Raw genomic sequence first — 17,485 nt, forward strand, 5'->3', positions numbered from 1 at the left:
TGGTATAGGAAATGGAGAAAAATACTAAGAATTTGAGAGAGCTTAATCGATACTTGAAATGGAGTGGACATCATGGATAAAGAAGGAAGGATCGGAAAGCGAAAGCAGAGAAGAGAAGCTACAGTTCATAATCAAGGCGGGACTCATTGTGCAGCTTATTTGCTGAACGAAAGACCGTATTTTTCTACAGCTTGTGAGAGGGATGAGGCCTCAGAAAAAAAACAGAGTGCCAGTGAGCTTGCCAAATAGTGAGGGCTGTGCATGCAAAGATCTGAAAGGCGCTTGGGGAAGAGAAATGGAGGAGGGCGATGCAAGGAATAATAACCTGGAGAAGGACTTGACGTAGGAGGTGTATCGGAGGAGCACTAATGTTGGGATTGATGTGGTTGGAAAAAACACAAGACCAGACGACATATTTTGTGAGGCAAAGGAAATAGAAATGGTTGAGGGTATCAATGGAAGTAATGAGATTCGGGGGACAATGGACACAAAGATTATTGAGGACTATATGGGACATAAGGCGATGTAGGTGAAAACAACTGTTGACTTTGTTGTGGTGCATCCAGTAAAGTACATTAAGAGTAGGTAGAGGGCTTTTCAGAGAACAAAGGCGTTTCCAATTGGGCGACAGGCAAGGATCATGTGGTATAGGAGGGGAGGAGCTGGGGCATAATTTACGATAAGAAAATTCAAAAGATCAAGATAATCAGGAAAACCAGGAAAATCAGCAAGCAATTACAAGGGCAAACATAGATGAACATAGATGAGCAGAATAATAGAAAAAAAATGTGTGTATTCTGGATTTTTAAAATTAAAGACGCTACAACGTAAGCGATGGAAGAAATTTTTCATTGGATACAGAAAATTTCTATCAAGAGTGGAAGAATTCTTCACTCATTGAAGGAAAATCTTGGTCAAATATTCATTCAAATATGGAAGAAAAATGCAATCAGTTACGCTGTGATGAGAGAGAGTTTTTTCTTTTTTTTTTTTTTTTTGCTGGCACAAATAGCATCCTTGCGCATTAGTATTAATTTTGTCAAATTCATACTTGAAGTTTGTTAATTTATTAACTCTATAGAAAAGGTCCTTTTGAAGACATGGCGCAATGTGGCTTTTGACTACTCGAACTCGATCGATTCATTAGAATGGCTATACTAAGCTGAAAATAGCTTAAGAGAACAAGGGCAAAAGAGGAAATAGAAATGATATATAGAGGTGATTTAGGATAGAAGCGAATGTATAGAAGCTCATTCAGCGCTCCAATAAAGTAAAAAGCGGATAGCCTTGAGTGTGTTTGTGAGGAAACAATTAAAAAACCTTTGAAAGACAAAAAGCTTGGCCAAGGGCACTTTTGCATTCTCTAAAGCCATCTTGAACAATGCTTAAGGACGGCGCTTGGCTTTGGAAAAGTTCCTTGATGCATGTTTTGAGTCTCTTTTTGGGAGAAGTCGTCAGACTAATTAAGTAACAATTGACTGAATCAGTTGGGCTGCCTTTCTTACGAATTGGGACTACTTGTGCTACTCGTCAACAGTGAGGTGTGTATGGCCAACACCAACATAGATAAAAAATATGGAAAATCAGGAGATCACTAAAATCTGTGATATATATACAGAAACTAAAGCTAGAGCCATGAGGAAAAATCACGATAAGAGCCGTAGATGTCAGGAACTTCTCATGAATGTAATGGATCTACAAAAAAAAAAAAAAAAAAAAAAAAAAACGTATTCTAAAGTCTGCCAACATTTATGCCGACATGCAAGTATGCCATTTGTGTACTCAAAAAAAAATTTTTTGAAAAATAATAAAAATCACTTTTTGAAATGCATCAAAAGTAGAAATTTTTATTTTTTTATATTTTTTATAATTACAGAAAATAATTTTCTGTTTCAAATTAATAAAAAAAAGACAATTCTTCAATTTTTTAATTTTAAATAAATAAACGAGTCTGCCAGACGATAATTTTACTGTTTTAGTTCAAAAGACGAATTCCTGTCTGGCAGACTCGTTTATTTATTTAAAATTAAAAAATTGAAGAATTGTCTTTTTTTTTATTAATTTGAAACAGAAAATTATTTTCTGTAATTATAAAAAATATAAAAAATAAAAATTTCTACTTTTGATGCATTTCAAAAAGTGATTTTTATTATTTTTCAAAAAATTTTTTTTTGAGTACACAAATGGCATACTTGCATGTCGGCATAAATGCTAATATTTTTATTATTTTTGAAAATGGTTTTTTCTTTTTGAGAGAAATCTATTACACTCAACGAAGACTTCTAATGTTTGCGGGTTTTGCAAAATTATTACTGTAACTTTCTGCAATATATATTCGATCTATGTGCTGAGCACAATCTCACACAAGAGCATAGATGGGACTTAACTAAGGGTGTTATTGTCATACGTGAGAAAAACATCATTGTAAATATCCTCTCTGGTGTGGTCACTCCATTGCAAGACATCTTTTATTACCTCTGAGTTTCTTTCTGAGCCAGAGGCATCTTTAGTCCTAAAGACTCGGCGCAAGTACGTTTTACTGAAGTTTGCTCAACTATGACCATACTGTTCTCTATTGGTGCAAATAACACTTGTTTTTCTAGCTTCCTGGAACTAATCTCGAGCGTATTTGTCTAGTTTGATGGCGACTCATTTGGCTACCTAGATGTAGCCCTGAGCCATGCTTTTGTGGCGTAGACCTCTATCATTCGCATGTTATCTTATGTTTTTATATAGTCACTATGTTCAAATAACTCACAGCATTTGTTGAGCAAACCTCTATAAATTCCCTCCTATTACAGCTTGTCTCTATGAAACATGCTACCAAAAACACTCTGCCCCTTTTAGAAAACGACCAAATATCTCTCTTCCTTCTTTGGCTACAGACATACGTCCACAAACATTGCTATATCAAGACTTTTTCTTCTATGAATTTCTTATCCTTGTTCCTTTAAGGAGGGCTTTAGTCTAGTCTAGTCTAGTTATTCTGATAGATTGACTAAATCCAAATAATTTAAACTATGCAGATATAAAATTATGCTATTTGTGTTAACAAAAAATACTTTTAGAAAATAATCACTTTCAGGTAGAAAGTAATCAAAGAAAAACTTAATTTTTCACTGCAGCGTAAGCAATGAAAGAAGCATGCACTCAAAGATACAAGATTTTGACTAGATCTTCACTCAGATACAGAAAATTTCTTCATGTATTCTTTGTACTTTTGCTCTTGAGCCTCTGCTGCAAACCATACTTACAGACAATCAGCTCACTAAATACCGCTTCAAATTCAACCTGACTGATATTCAGTCGAACCTGCAACCTATTAAGCATTTCAATTATGCCAATGATACTCTGATATTCTTTCACGACCTAGATGACTTACTTAGGCTGCGCTCTCATCTCCACAACTACTGCAATGCCTCTAATGCCAAAATCAACTTCAGCAAAGTTCGGACTTTCTTTCTCTTCCAGGCAGAGATATGAGCGCTAAGTAGCTATCTGCCTTGGAAGACCTCGAAAACAACAAGCTGAGGGACTTCAATGATGCTAGTCCTATTATTTACTTGAGATTCTCTTTGATTCAATCCTCAACACAGAGGCAGCCTTCTTATCCTACTTTGTTAAATATTTGAAAGCTGTCTCTAACTCTTATGCCAGCCGCAATTTGCCAGTATTAGGGCATGCTATTGTAACCAATACTTTACAATCTATTGAAAACGTAATCACCTTCTTTGCTACTCGTGGCATTTTTTCTCACTGGAGTTGAAGACTGATGACAGTACCTAGAAGATTTGGTGGTTTGGATATCTTGGACTTTGATATCCAACAAAACTCATTGTACTTCCGTTGGGCTCATCCATTCTTCAACAATGCCTCATCCCCTCTTCCCTTGACCTTTGCAATCCTGTCTACGTACCGATACAGTCACACAGATTTCGTTTCACGCCTTTTTAGATAAATTTTTGAAGACAGTAAAATTGCATTATTTTCATCCTTGAATAAGTCCCCTAAAGCATAGATGATGAGCACTATAAACCGTGTAGAATAAAAGTTTAAGTTGTTTGTTAAAGGAGAATAAAAAAGAGGAAGAACTAGTATTTGGTGTGGCCACCTTTTGCGTCAATCACCGCTTGGCATAGATTTTTCATGCTTCCGACCAAGCATGCAGCATATTCCTATCTGGAGTTCTCCCTCTCTTATCGAAATTAAATGTTAGGCATCCTTAGGTCATTGAAACGTATACGTGACCAAAGGTTGTTTTTAAACTATACTTCTAAAACAAGAATGTTTGCTCTTTTGCCGTATTCATGGTATTCTTTCTATTTTTAACAAATAGTACAATTGTAGTTTCTCTCTTTTTAAGGGCATTTCAAAACAATTGTGTCTCTTAGACCAAATACTATGCTTTAGACGAATACAAAGGGCATACTAAATGCAGCATAAAAACAAAAAAGCATGCAGCATTATTTTAGAATTGGGCTTATGAGACTATTCGAGCGTTTTAAGCCTTTGTGGCTTGTCATATGCCTATATGTAAAATTAGAAATCGGTTGCTACCCTTTTTTTGTATTACCAATGACCTACGGGTGCAACAATAGGATGGTCAGTGCCATTTTTTAGGTAAAAAAAAGCACATTACCTTAATCAACAAACGTTAATTATAGAAAAACGAACTGTTTCAAAATAAGGCAAGTTTCACATTCGCAGCCATTGTTGTCATATTATTAAAAAAGGCGGCAGACTTATCCCGCCTTTGGTGAATTAAAAATAGATTTTCCCTGAACATCAGCTAAAATCGAATCAAAAAAGAAAAAAAAAATGAAAATCAGCCAATGTTGCTTATTGTTTTGACAAAAAAATGAGATCATTGCTTAGAACAAGTTTGCCAAGCAATTCTGTTTAAATGGTCGATCTATTTTTCTATATATAGAAAATAAACCAAAAACGTCTCTTTCCATGAGCAAAAACATAACCATTCAGCGTGTATCGACAAGTTAAACTGAGACATAAAAAAGGACGGAAACAGAGATCCATCTGTAACGCAGCATGTAAAGATAAAAATACAAGGAATGTTTATTTAATAAATAGATGTTACAAAATATACAAAATAGAAAATGTTTCTTTAACTGTAGTCACCAGGAACAACTCTTTGGCAACCATAAGTAGACAAGCCCAACTTACAATCAGCTTGACTTTTGCAGCAACGAATGCAAAAGATATTAGCATCAGGTTCAACCAAGTTAACAAAGTACTTGTAGCCATTACATGTGGCAGAGACATCCTTGTTATCATATTGTCCTCCACCATCCGTAGACTTGAGTTGGTATTTAGTGCGATCAATTCTACCAGTTACTTGAGAGTAGGTAGATGTTTTGGCAAAGTGGGCAGACTTGATAAAACCTGAAGGGAAGACAGATCCTCCAAGGCCAGTAGAAGTACAGAAAGGTTTACCATCGTTTTCAGTGGCACCAACATCATCCCCAGGATGAGGGGGTAAGAAGGAACAGAAGGAGGTACCAGAATTGACTTGAACAGCATAAGTAGCACGCTTCTCCAAGACAGGTAGGGCTTGAGTGATAATTGTGAGCAAAGCAAGAATAAAGAGAATAGATTTCATTGTTAAGGGAGTTAATAAAGTAACTTGTGAGAAGAACAATAGACCCCTTTTTATATCTTTCTTTTTAAACGCCAGACTGTCAAATAGATATATTTAGATCTTTATTTTGGGTACAAAAAATCCTCTCGTCATCTTTGACTTTCTTATCCGTCACAAAATACAGTAGAAAATAGCGGTCAGACTTTAGAGGGAAAATGATTACTTTTTTGAGATTGGTTTGACTTGAAAAAGGAAAGAATTAAGCCATCAAAATAGTGATTATTTCTTGTCAAGCTGACGAAATGCCGTGACCTAATCCCAATCCGATTTTAGTAACAACTATACGTAGTCATTTTGATGAAAAGCTACGTATGAGGTTGACGGAGGGAAAAAAAACTTGCACGGCAATACTTTCCAAAAGATTAGATATAAGAAAAAACCTAGTTACATAGTCAGGTATACATTTTTATATTGATGGGGCTGGCTTTAACGCTTGTATAGTGCCATAAACTAGACCTTTAGAAGACGAATAGTGTTTTCTTCGAGCCAAAATAATTGTAGAACTATAGAACTTTATCAGATGATAATCAATAGGAGGTAAAGGCAACCTGTTGCAAGCGATAAATTATTACTCAAGTGATTTGATTCTTTTACACTGGCTTCTGAAAATTACAAGATGCTCAAAGCAGGACGACCTTGCTTCTTTCAGGCACTCAAAATTTGATGTCTCACCTTTGATCTCATAGAGTTTTAGGAGCGTGAATAAAAAACAGATCGGCAGCCGTTACACCCAACTGTTCGGAAACTATCGATGCGGTTTTAATTTTTAATTCCCAGAGTCTCTTGAGGCCTTAGAAACTTACTCTAAACACATATTCAATGACTCTACGTCTAAAATAAGTCAGCATTTTGTCAAAATCGTAATAAACAATGACTACTAATTCAAACTAAAATAGGATTATACAAGGAAGACAATCATATTCTTGGCAGGCGGCAACATCACCTGAAGTATTAGAGTTTTGGATCTCTACACATTCCATCAACCTTATCTTTATATCCTTGAGAAAAAACAGTCTTTCCTAGTTGATTTCCCCTGTATTTTCATGAGACTTTTTGGTTTCTACTTTAATCTTTAAACAGTAAACCATTATTGACATGTGCTAGTATGTTTTTTTTATCGTTATCCCCCTTTTTTTTTAGTACACATTAATGACATGGATACGCCTAATGGCTTTCCTCTTTCGCTCCTGCCACCTGCAATGCAACCATTGTAAATAAAACAAAAATAGTGACTTCAAAAACGAATGTATAATACAGAATTAGGAAATAATTTAATCGAAAAGTAAATCCAACGAGATAAATAATAAGAGACTATACAATGGGGGAATATTTGATTATGAATTAACACACCAGATTTCTATTTTTTCTAGATCGCTCGTGGATTTATTCAGTTGTCTTGCCATGAAGAGATCGTCGTCGTCAATCATTAATACCATTTCATTGTCTTCGTCTTTGTACTGCAGACGAATTGAAGGAGGTGCTCCAAATTTGTCAATAATGCGCATTTTCAATTCTTCAAAGGTTATCGAGGTCGAGACCAATAGAATTCTGGTGTCAGTATAATGAACTTTGATTTTAATTCTACCGCCGTTACTATTGTTTGACCCGACTGTAGAGGTGGAAGTAGAAGCCTGTGGTCCAAAGTCATCCTTGTTGTTTCCAAGTCGGTTACGAATACGGTCCTTTTCTCGGTCCTGTACTGTCATTTCATGCAATGATCCATACACTTCTTCTAATTCTTGGTCAAAATCACCATACATACTGTCCTCTTCATGTTGTTTGGGAATAGGTGGGACAGGTGGCGGTGAATAGTACTGTCCTTTAAAACTCTTGGCTGAATTCCTGCTTCCAGGGCCCATTCCCCCAGCAAGTGATGAAGAAGATGAGTATCTATCCTCTAAGCTTGATTCAAATCCACTATCCACACGTCTTCCATCTTGGCGATATCGATAACTTGAAGAACTGAATGACATTGTAGAGCCTGAATCATCAGAATGATTGTACATACCGAAACTCGAATCTTTTCGAGATCGTTCTACAGGAGGTTTAGAAGCTGTCGTGCTTGTAGAGTTGCTTGGCATCATTTGTGGTGGTGGCAGTGATGACTGTTGAGGCGGCAGTGGCTGTGAGGATGCGAGTGGCGACGAAGGGCCTCCTTGTGTTCGAAGCGGAGATTGTTGTGGTTTACGGTATTTATCGTTTAACAGCACAGAATTATTGCGTGTGATTGACTTATTGTTCACTTCTTTCTTTTTGATAGGGATTTGATCGACAGCAGCAAACATGTCACCTTGAAGTTGCCTCAATCTACTTTCAGAGGGTCTAAAGATGACAAGTGGAGGAATAGAAAAAACGGAATAGCCTTTTCCTCTGTCTTTGACTGCTTGGTCGATCACATCATGTTCTTCTGTCATTCTTGATTTTTGTGCATGATATAGATCAGTAAGGCCAGCATCCATTTTGCCCAAATACAGTTGACATATCCCTCGATTAAACAAAACTTCACAAGAATAAAGTCTAAAGCTTAAACCTAATTGTTGATAATTAATGATTGGGTTTCCACGAAGTTTCTATTTTTTCAGGAGAACTGTTGTGAGTTTTGTATACATTTAATTGAATATATCGTACCTGATAAGCTTGATCAAAATCCATACATGCTGCCTCCATGTTTCCCTTCACAAAATGCGATACACCTTGTTGAAAATAAGCGACTGCAAAATAAGGATCCATCGCGATTGCTTTTGCATATGCACCAAGCTACAAGAGTGAATTGGGTTAGTAAACACTCAGTCTAACAACAGCATTGTATATTACTGCATGGTCATGATCTTCTACTGTTGCAAAAATGAGTCCAATATTAAAGTGTATTTTTGCATTATCAGCTATGCCCTGTAATTTTTTTTTTTAAAAATTACTTCATTGAACTCAGTTCTCCTTGTTTTGATTCAACTTACAATAAAGGTCTTTAATGACGCTTCGTAGTCTCTGTCATCAAATGCAACACAAGCTGCTTGCCATTGTTCTGTTTCAAACTAAAGTTGGAGAAAAATAAGTTCAATTACTGTTGTTCTATCTTGTTTGTGCTTGTCTAACCTTCAAAGCCATTGAAGAAAGTTTCCTTTTATTAATATATCTCCTCCTCCTTGCTTAGAAAAAAAGATAGACTTTTTAATAAAGGTGTGTGAGAGAGAAAATAAAAAGAAACAATAATAGGAAAAGAAAGTATTTAAAAAGTAAAAGAAAGAAAAAGAAAAAACGAAAAAGTGCGTTAAAATTCTTTTTTAGTGCTTTGGGTTTCAATTTAATGTGGAAATGTAATTTATTAATTTGCACTCAACCTAATTTTGTAAAAGGAGACTGTGCAACGCATTCTTTAAACAGAATATAGCTAGGAGATATGAACAAAAAGGAGGGTCGTAATCACTTAGATGAGGAATTTTTTTGTCTGTTTTTTATTTTCGTGATAAAGCATTGGTAAGTTATGTAAGCAAGTGAATTTTATAGGGCGCATAATTAGGTTAATATGCATATCAAGAGACATATAATTGAAACAAACATAATATAATAAAATTAGTAAGAATAAAAAGGTCGGAATTATTTAGGCGATGTTGGGAAAAGGCCATGTTACACAACTTTAGCAATTAATGATATTATTATCAGATGTCAAATAATAATGCATAGAGTTGTTTAGTGTAGATGTGAGTGCGGCAAGTCTTCATGCATGGACTGTTCATAAACTTCCAATTGACTCTCAGTTTGTACTGGGCGTGCAGCTACCGATGAAAGAGAGCAAATCGATGACGTTCTTCTTCCCTGTGCTGTTTGCTCGCCAAGAGATGATACATGACTATTCTGAGCTGGAAACATGGGCGAAACATGTCGTTTTTTTGTAACTCGAACGCCTTCCACTGATTGATTACTTAGCATACTCCAACCTGAAGATTGCCTTGTTAAAGAGACAGCATCGTTGTGTCTTTTTCGTATCTTCTTGCTGTTGCTAGGATGATGCTCTAAAAAACAAGCGGGCTTTCTTGTCAGTGTGCGGACATGTTGATTCTCAGATGATGTCTGTTCGCTTGATTCAAATGAAAACCCTTTAAAAGGGTCTTGCCCAGGGCAAAAGCCTGGCAGATTCTCAACTTGATCCATATCCACTACAGAAGATTGACTAATTTGAACAGGCATAGCTGTAAAAAGTTCATCAAAGTTGGACGCATCTGCCTCATCCTTAATGTTGGGAACATAAGGTGGGGTTAGGTTTCGTTCGAAAGCTTTGTCCCAATCAATTGACTCGAAGTAAGGATGCGATTTGATACAGTCAATACCATCTTCTCCCCAACCTAATCTATGAAAAGCTTCTTTTTCCAAGAGCTTATTGTGAAACTGAATTAAGTAATCACTAATTCATGCAGTGCTAGTGTAACTTACTCCTGCAAGGAGATCCTTGGTACTTTCACCAAAAGAAGAAGGAAATTCAAGTGAATCTTCTAGCACCCTTTTATACATTTCCATATGCGAGTCTGCCCAAAATGGTGTCTAATATCATGATTTTAAATTATTGTACTCCCTTACTTATTTATAACTCACCGTTCCAGCAAGCATTTCATACAGAAGTGTCCCCAAGCTCCAGAAATCCACTGCATAGGTATAAGGTTCGCCCAAAAGTACTTCAGGAGCCAAGTATTCAGCAGTGCCACAAAAGGTTTGTGTTGAAGGAACACTGAATTCATCAATATCATCATAAGTGAACATTTTAGAAAGACCGAAGTCAGTTAAGACAATATGGCCGTTTTGGCCAATAAGTACGTTTTCCGGTTTAAGATCCCTAAAGAAATATGAGCAAGTAAAGTTAAGGTTAGAATTTCGGCTAACCTATAAACAATCCCATTTTGATGCAATATGTCTAAGCCAAGTATGATTTCAACAGCATAAAAACGAGTTTGTTCCTGACTAAAATGAGACATATTTGAAAGATGTGTAGCGATGTCACCTCCAGCATAATAGTCCAGCACGAGGAAAAGCTCTGAATGGGTCTGAAATACGTGATTGAGATGAACAAGGAAGGGTTGGTTTTGCAAATGAACCAATATATCTCTTTCTGCACGTGTATGGATCAGTTCTTTTTGTTGAATCACCCACTTCTTTTTTATGGATTTCAATGCATACAGCTTTTGATCTTTTTTTGAGCGAACAAGCAAGACCTTTTTAACATGTTCTTCAGATGTTTTGTTATGCAGATCATTTACTTACTTTTCCCATACATCCTTTACCGAGAACTTTAAGTAACCTAAAATCATCAATTGTAATAGATGTGACATTGGACCTCTTAACCGTGACTTGACTACTTGCTGAATGATAGGAATCTACAGGCATAATTGGGATGTGTTCTATTGCATCATCCAACAAGGCTTCATTAAATTGTGTGCAAGTAGGTGTGGTAAAAGTAGAGGATGTTGATGCTATCTGGTCTTCCTTCTTGGGTTTGACGTTTGGGACATTTGTCGGCTCAGCCACTGACTTTCTAAAGCGTGAAGTAAGGTAAACATCTTCGTCACGTTGAACACTCGTGAAATCTCGGAAGATTGAAGAGATACCAATGATAGGATGCTGAAAGCAAGCCTCAAGATACTTTTCGACTTTATCGGCATTTGATTTCCTGCGAGCAAATGGTAACAAATCTCTAAATGATCGACGCTTCAAGCAACGCAGTCTTTTTGAAGGGTTACTAAGGGTCGGAAATGAGACTTTTGATTTGGGATAATAAAGGCGGATCTATATTCTGTTTTAGCTTGATTACTTAATTAATATTATGGTTACTTTTTGGTGAAATTCAACTAGGTCAAAAGGATATCGAATCAAAGAAACAGATGACTGAGGACTCTGGATCACAATATTGAAAACCTAAAGACATTAAATATTGTGTCACCAAGAAATCCAACTTACTGAAAGTGTGTTTTGTTCAATGGTCAATCTTGTTTCAAATACGGATATCTGCGTATCACTATGAATTAGGTTTGGCATCATTGAAAATAACAAGCTGCTGTTTTCTTTCCAGTGTTTTTAAAACAAGTAGAGGGAAAAAAAGAGAGAGAAAGAAGAATAAGAAAAAAAGTCTATTAATTGACCTACATAATACTTACAGTTGGTTTCTTTTTAGGTAGAAAGCTTGTAGCGAAATCTCCTTCAATAGTATGAAGTATTCTATCACAATTTTAATCTCTCCCCAAATCTAATTCTTTGTCGTTCTCTCCTACCTTCTTCTCTCCTGTATAATGGAAATGAAGCGAATAGGTCAATTTGTAAATCCGGTGAGTTTGGCTCATTTTTACTGAGACGCTCCCTTCTCATAAGGAGAACTGTTCCTTGACATTTTTTCTTCAGGAAAGAGCCCTTTTTTGAAGTATAAATAGATGACATAGTTTAGTATGAGTTGCTTTTTAACTGAGGTTATCTCAAACTCTTAAATGTTTCTGAATAATATAAACTCCCTCTTCAAAAGACCTTCTTTTTTTTTGTGAGAACCCGTGTCTGAATCAGTCAGTCCCCTATCATGTAGTCTAAGCACATAAACAATTATTTATCAAATTCTCCTTTTTGTTTATTGATAAAGAATTACAGGAACAATAGTAGCAGTCTTCTCATTTAGAAACTTATAAATAAACAAATGTCAGATATACAGTCATAAACATGAATTTTTATTTGCATAATTACAAAGCAGTAGATTCGAATGTCATCACTAGTGCCTGTAATACTTTTTCATTACGCACACTAAGGTCCAAATCTGGTTGATTCATTTTTACTCTTAACCAATCATTCTAACAACGAATGAGTTTGTCTCTTTTTTTTTTTTTTTTTTTTTTTTTTTGCTAATAGTACGTACCAGTTCTTCGCGCAAGAATTTCAATAGCACCGCTGTTCTAGCAAAACAGTCAAAATATAGCCAATCGTCCAATACCATTCTTCTTTGGTAATGCTATAATCAAATTAAGTATTTCTGTTTTTTCCCCTGATACATGTATACCTTAATATCAATGTTTGTTGAAAGCAATACGATTGCTGCGGGATCAATGGTTGATGCTTCCCACATATAAACCATGTCTTTAGCATACGTATTTGAATTATTCATTACGACTGTGTTGTAAATCAAGAATTCAGATCTGAATAAATGTTCTTTATGGAAGAGCATCGAAGAAGGATGGATTTGTAACTCAATATTCTTGTGTACCATCTGCTTTGTCTGCTTTGAATATTCTGCAATTTTTGGGTACAAGCCTGCAGTCAATGCAGCATTAATCACAGGGACCGAAAATCCATGCATGTTGTACAAATTAGGTACCTGACATAATTGGATGCCCGAGTGCTTTACCTCGTAAGGATTTGATTTAAACTCATCACCATCGTTTGGCTTGACGAACCCAATACTGATCAGCAGACCCAAGTACTGGCGCTTCATGCCTTCAATCATTTCCAAATTCTGTTCACTCAAAAAGTTTTCTTTGCAGAAACTAGTCATTTTTCGCCGAATACTGGAATTAGAGAGTAGCTTGTCGGAGCGCAAGTCCGTAAGGTATTCTCTCCAGACATAGTAAGCCTTGTAGATGGTCAGGAAATCTGAGTTGCCAACTTGGAAGCGAGCACGGGCTATATCAGCTTCATCTTCTCTGCCAAAAGGTCGAATAAACGGACTCTTGAAACTAAGTGCTGCAGCAATTGTCAAAATAGGATCAAGACATCTGAAAAGTGCACCATAAATAATCATTTTGCCCATATGGACATCCACAGGCAAATTAGATAGGTGAGAGCCTAAAGGCGTAAGTACCTCTTTGCCATTGTCAATAGCTAATGCTTGAACCTATTTTATGTTAGTATCGTACAATTCTCTTATATTCTGAATCTTACCTCTTGTAGAGAAAGAAGAGCATTTTCAATCATCTTATCACTTGGGGGATCCAATGCATCGCTCAGAACATGTCGAATACTACCCAAATCGCATACTTTGATTCGTAAGCATAACTCTTGAAGAGGCAATCGAAGAATTTCAGGTAATTCGAAATCAGGCATCTTTATCAGTTGAGTCAACTTGTACTCATATGCAAATGACTTACTTGTTCAAACTTTTGTTTACTAAAGAGATGGAAACAAACACCTTCTTGTACACGACCAGCACGGCCTCTTCTTTGACGAGCGTTTGCTTTTGCAACGTATTTTTGAAGAAGATGTGTCACCCTCTTTTTTTCATCGTAACTATTATAAAATCAGTTATGTTTGTTACCGAAACAATTCTCACTTACCTTACGACTCGAGCCATACCCGTATCAATCACAATAGTAACATCACTGATAGTGACACCTGTTTCTGCAATATTGGTGGAAAAGACAATTTTTCGAACACCTTCTGGAGGAATTTCGAATGCTTTCTCTTGATTTTCAGACGATAATGTGGAATGAAGTGCTATCAATAGAAACTTTTTGGGGTCTCCAAAAATATGATGGCTAGAGACAATATCATAGAGTTTTCTGATTTCGTTCATGCCAGGTAGAAATATGAGAATAGCACCTGTCTCTGGAATTTTGAATCCTTTGTTTTTTTTTGCCTTTTGTTCGTCTTCTTCTTTGGTCTCTTTTTTCTCAGATTTTCTATTTTTTGATTCATCTTCACTGGGAATCTTTTGTTTTGAATAGATATGGTCAAGTAATTCAAGGATCAAATCATAATTGATCTTGTTTTCGTTTAGACGCTTGAGTGTCTTTCGCGTTCGCCTGCTGTATCTATTCACATTTGTGTTGTCTTCATCCTCGGTATCATTAGTTTTCTCAGAGTTGACTGTTAGTTTTGATTCAATACGTGCAGGGTCATATGGATCGTCGTCATCAGAGTCTTGTTCAAACATTTCGTAATAAATGCGCTTGGTAGAACCATAAAGACCCGATACATTCAGAGTGCCTTGCTCTGTTTTGATTTTATCACGCTTAATAGCATAAGGAGAATCTTCTTCAATAACATAGTCTATATCTTCAATCACATCTTCAAGGTACTGTACATGCACTGGAAAAGTTCTTCCTGGTACAGAAATAACAGGACAGTTTCCAAAATAGCTTGAAAACCGATTCGCTTCAACTGTAGCACTCATAAGGATAATTTTAAGATCTGTTCTGACAGCGCAAAGATTTTTCAAGATAATAAGTAAGAAATCGCTTTCCATGGTACGTTCATGCACTTCATCTACAACAATATGACTGACACCATCAAGATGCTTGTCACTTTCCAATCGACGTAAAAGAATACCGGTAGTACAAAAGAGCAAGACGTTTTCAGGAGACATTTTGCTCTCCAATCTGATTTGATAGCCTACCATAGAGTCACGACTACCTGTCGATTTAAACGGATCACCCATCTCTGTTGATACCCTGTTAGCAATAGACATAGCAGAGATACGGCGAGGTTGTGTACAAATAATAGAGCCAGCAGTCTGTGAATCCAACAAGAGGTGTTCTGCCAAAAATTGAGGTACCTGCGTACTTTTACCACAGCCTGTTTCACCAGAAATAATAAGAACCTGGTTCTTTTGAATCAGCTCCAGAACTTGGTCTCGATAAGCAGAAATAGGTAAATCTTGTCTTTTGCTTTTCATGGCGAGATAGTCTTCGTTTTGCAACCGTTTCTTGAAATTGGCTTGCACTCGACCAAATAGTTTTTGTTGCTTTGATACGCTTTCTTTTGATCTACTTACTACCTTATCACTTGTATTATTTTGTTCAATGGTGATATCTGTAGAACTATTATTGCTATCATTCTTGGTAAATGCTTTGTCTACCAAATCGACCAAAAAAGACAAGCGCTTTCTTTCAGCCTCAAGTCTAGGTCCGTCTTGACGATTTTGTTTCTCACTAAACCATGTATTCCACAAGTCTTTAAATGGGTTTGGTAGTACCTTATAAACGGAAGAATCGGAATCAATTTCAAATAAAGCATAGAAAGCAGCTAGCTGTTCTGCATCTTGTCGACTAGTACAACACAGACCTTCAGGTAATTCAAATTGCATTGATAAATTGTCATAACTGTTCTGTCGAATCTTTAAGCTCGCTCTCCAAATACCAGAACCTATGTTTGTGGAATCAAACGATTGCTTTCCTAAATGGTGCTTGTTGCAGTACTCTAATAGCAAATCTTTAGGGTATCTTCCAACATAGGACTTTGGTACAGCAAAGTCAATTATGCTCCAGTTCTTGGATGAGGATGAAGTGCCGTTTTGATGAGCAGTGGCCATTGCAGCTTGCTCCTCTTCTTCATTCATCAGCATGCCACCAAACAAGCCATCTTCATCGTCACTCTTGTCTGAATCATGGGCTGATTGTTTTTTAAGCTGCTTTTCAAGTGCTGCCTCGATTCCTTTTTGACGTTTTTGTTCGATTTTCTTTTGGCGTTCTTCTTCTTTCAATGCTTCAAGTTGTTTTATATAAACCTCCTGTGCTCTTGTTTTGTCAAAATCCCAATCTGCTTCGAGGCTGGATAATGTATCTTTGAGTTTTTTTATGCTTTTCATTGTTTCTTGTGTTTCAGCATCTGTCAATGGAGCTTTTGTTTGTTGTACAGAATCTTTCTTTTTGTTTTTCTTTCCTGTGTTTTCTGAAGGCAACAACTCTTGAAGTTTGGTCAACTTTAGTTTGTATTGAGCATATTTCTCATTCACATCCTCTTCCACTTCTTCTTCCTATGATATATCATTAAGCATGTCATAGTCAGCATTATGCATCCTCATACCATATAGTTTTCTGCAGCTTTTAAAATACGAGATTTAATTTCAGAATCTTCTTCTTTAATGATCTGACTTGTGTCTAGAACAACGGCTTCTTCTTGATGAGGTTGCTCGACTGCCAATGCGTTAGCTAAATTGTGTTGTTTTTTTGATTGATTATGTATCAATGTCAAAGTCTGATCATCCTCGTCCTCAAAATACTTGTCAAAAAAGCCAACAGGCATTCTCTCATAAGGCACATTTAAACAAAGCTAGACCAAAATATCAGTTCATGCTGAAGATATATATGTTTACAATATCTTACCCAGTCAAGGTGATCATCAATTGTTGTTGATAAAGTGGACTCGAATGATAAACTGATGTCTTGGCTTTCAAATCCCATTTTAATCAACATTCTGTACAATATATCAAATTGGCTCACTATTTTCTCTTTTCCTTGATCATTTTGGTTCAAGAAAAACTCTATAACAATATGAGTATTCACTCTTTTTGTATTAAAAAAGAGTTGTTACCGGACGATTGGGCTTTCTTGTTATGCTTTGCAATTTGTAATAGAGTCTTCTCCAAGTCGGAACCGAGTCGAAATTTTCTAATTTTTTCTTCAGGAACAGGGTCCGCTTTGGTAAGTCGTTCCAAACTTGTTTGCGCCTTGTGGTCGTTGAGTGACTCATATTTCTTTAAGAGGCGTTCAATAGAATCGCTTTGGGTAGGTGTAGGTACAGACTTTTTCTCTTTCTTCTGGGGTTTTTCTACCGGTACTTGTTCTTGTTTAGGCGGTGGTGGATTTTCTAGTTTCTTTGAAGGGCTTGAAGTGGTTGCAAATCCACGGTTGGAGACGATCTTGGTTTTCTTTTTTGCCATATGCGTGTTTGAAAGAAGAAAAAGACTATTATTAGCTCTCCGCTTATTTGCATAATTCAAAAGAGTAAATCAAGTCACGCAAACACGATTTTCATTGTATTGTGTTACCAGCCAAGTCACAATCAACGGCTCATACTATGGTGTATGCTAAGTGCTTCTTCTACGAACACAATAAAAAAATAGAAAGTATTAGATGCATCATGTCTAATTAA

At 36.3% G+C, this 17,485-nt stretch overlaps 4 protein-coding genes across 4 annotated transcripts; all 4 read right to left on the bottom strand.

The window, feature by feature from the left end:
• Nucleotides 1-5,049: 5,049 nt before the first annotated feature.
• Nucleotides 5,050-5,692, bottom strand: B0P05DRAFT_526524 (uncharacterized protein). The gene has a single exon (XM_051576439.1). The coding sequence runs from the start codon at nt 5,615-5,617 to the stop codon at nt 5,123-5,125; it is 495 nt and encodes a 164-aa protein (XP_051438294.1). The 5' UTR covers nt 5,618-5,692; the 3' UTR covers nt 5,050-5,122.
• A 1,142-nt stretch (nt 5,693-6,834) lies between these two features.
• Nucleotides 6,835-8,909, bottom strand: B0P05DRAFT_526528 (uncharacterized protein). Its single transcript, XM_051576440.1, has 5 exons — nt 8,750-8,909; nt 8,611-8,688; nt 8,471-8,545; nt 8,285-8,413; nt 6,835-8,226 (listed from the first exon to the last, which is right to left on the bottom strand). The coding sequence occupies exons 1-5, from the start codon at nt 8,759-8,761 to the stop codon at nt 6,991-6,993; spliced, it is 1,530 nt and encodes a 509-aa protein (XP_051438295.1). The 5' UTR covers nt 8,762-8,909; the 3' UTR covers nt 6,835-6,990.
• A 40-nt stretch (nt 8,910-8,949) lies between these two features.
• B0P05DRAFT_484690 (kinase-like domain-containing protein) lies at nt 8,950-11,679 on the bottom strand (the record flags this gene model as incomplete). The annotated part of the gene is made up of 8 exons (XM_051575244.1): nt 8,950-10,027; nt 10,085-10,192; nt 10,244-10,481; nt 10,529-10,857; nt 10,907-10,981; nt 11,144-11,428; nt 11,474-11,557; nt 11,600-11,679. Coding segments are annotated over 8 exons (1,883 nt in total), but the record flags the coding sequence as incomplete, so codon positions are not given.
• A 684-nt stretch (nt 11,680-12,363) lies between these two features.
• Nucleotides 12,364-17,273, bottom strand: B0P05DRAFT_568617 (P-loop containing nucleoside triphosphate hydrolase protein; the record flags this gene model as incomplete). The annotated part of the gene is made up of 9 exons (XM_051581205.1): nt 12,364-12,471; nt 12,537-12,629; nt 12,678-13,508; nt 13,556-13,717; nt 13,762-13,900; nt 13,948-16,367; nt 16,418-16,663; nt 16,717-16,874; nt 16,925-17,273. The coding sequence occupies 9 exons, from the start codon at nt 17,271-17,273 to the stop codon at nt 12,364-12,366; spliced, it is 4,506 nt and encodes a 1,501-aa protein (XP_051438297.1).
• Nucleotides 17,274-17,485: the final 212 nt, after the last annotated feature.

The sequence above is a fragment of the Gilbertella persicaria genome, assembly GCF_025201335.1.
Source record: "Gilbertella persicaria strain CBS 190.32 chromosome Unknown B0P05scaffold_5, whole genome shotgun sequence".
NCBI lineage: Eukaryota > Fungi > Mucoromycota > Mucoromycetes > Mucorales > Choanephoraceae > Gilbertella > Gilbertella persicaria.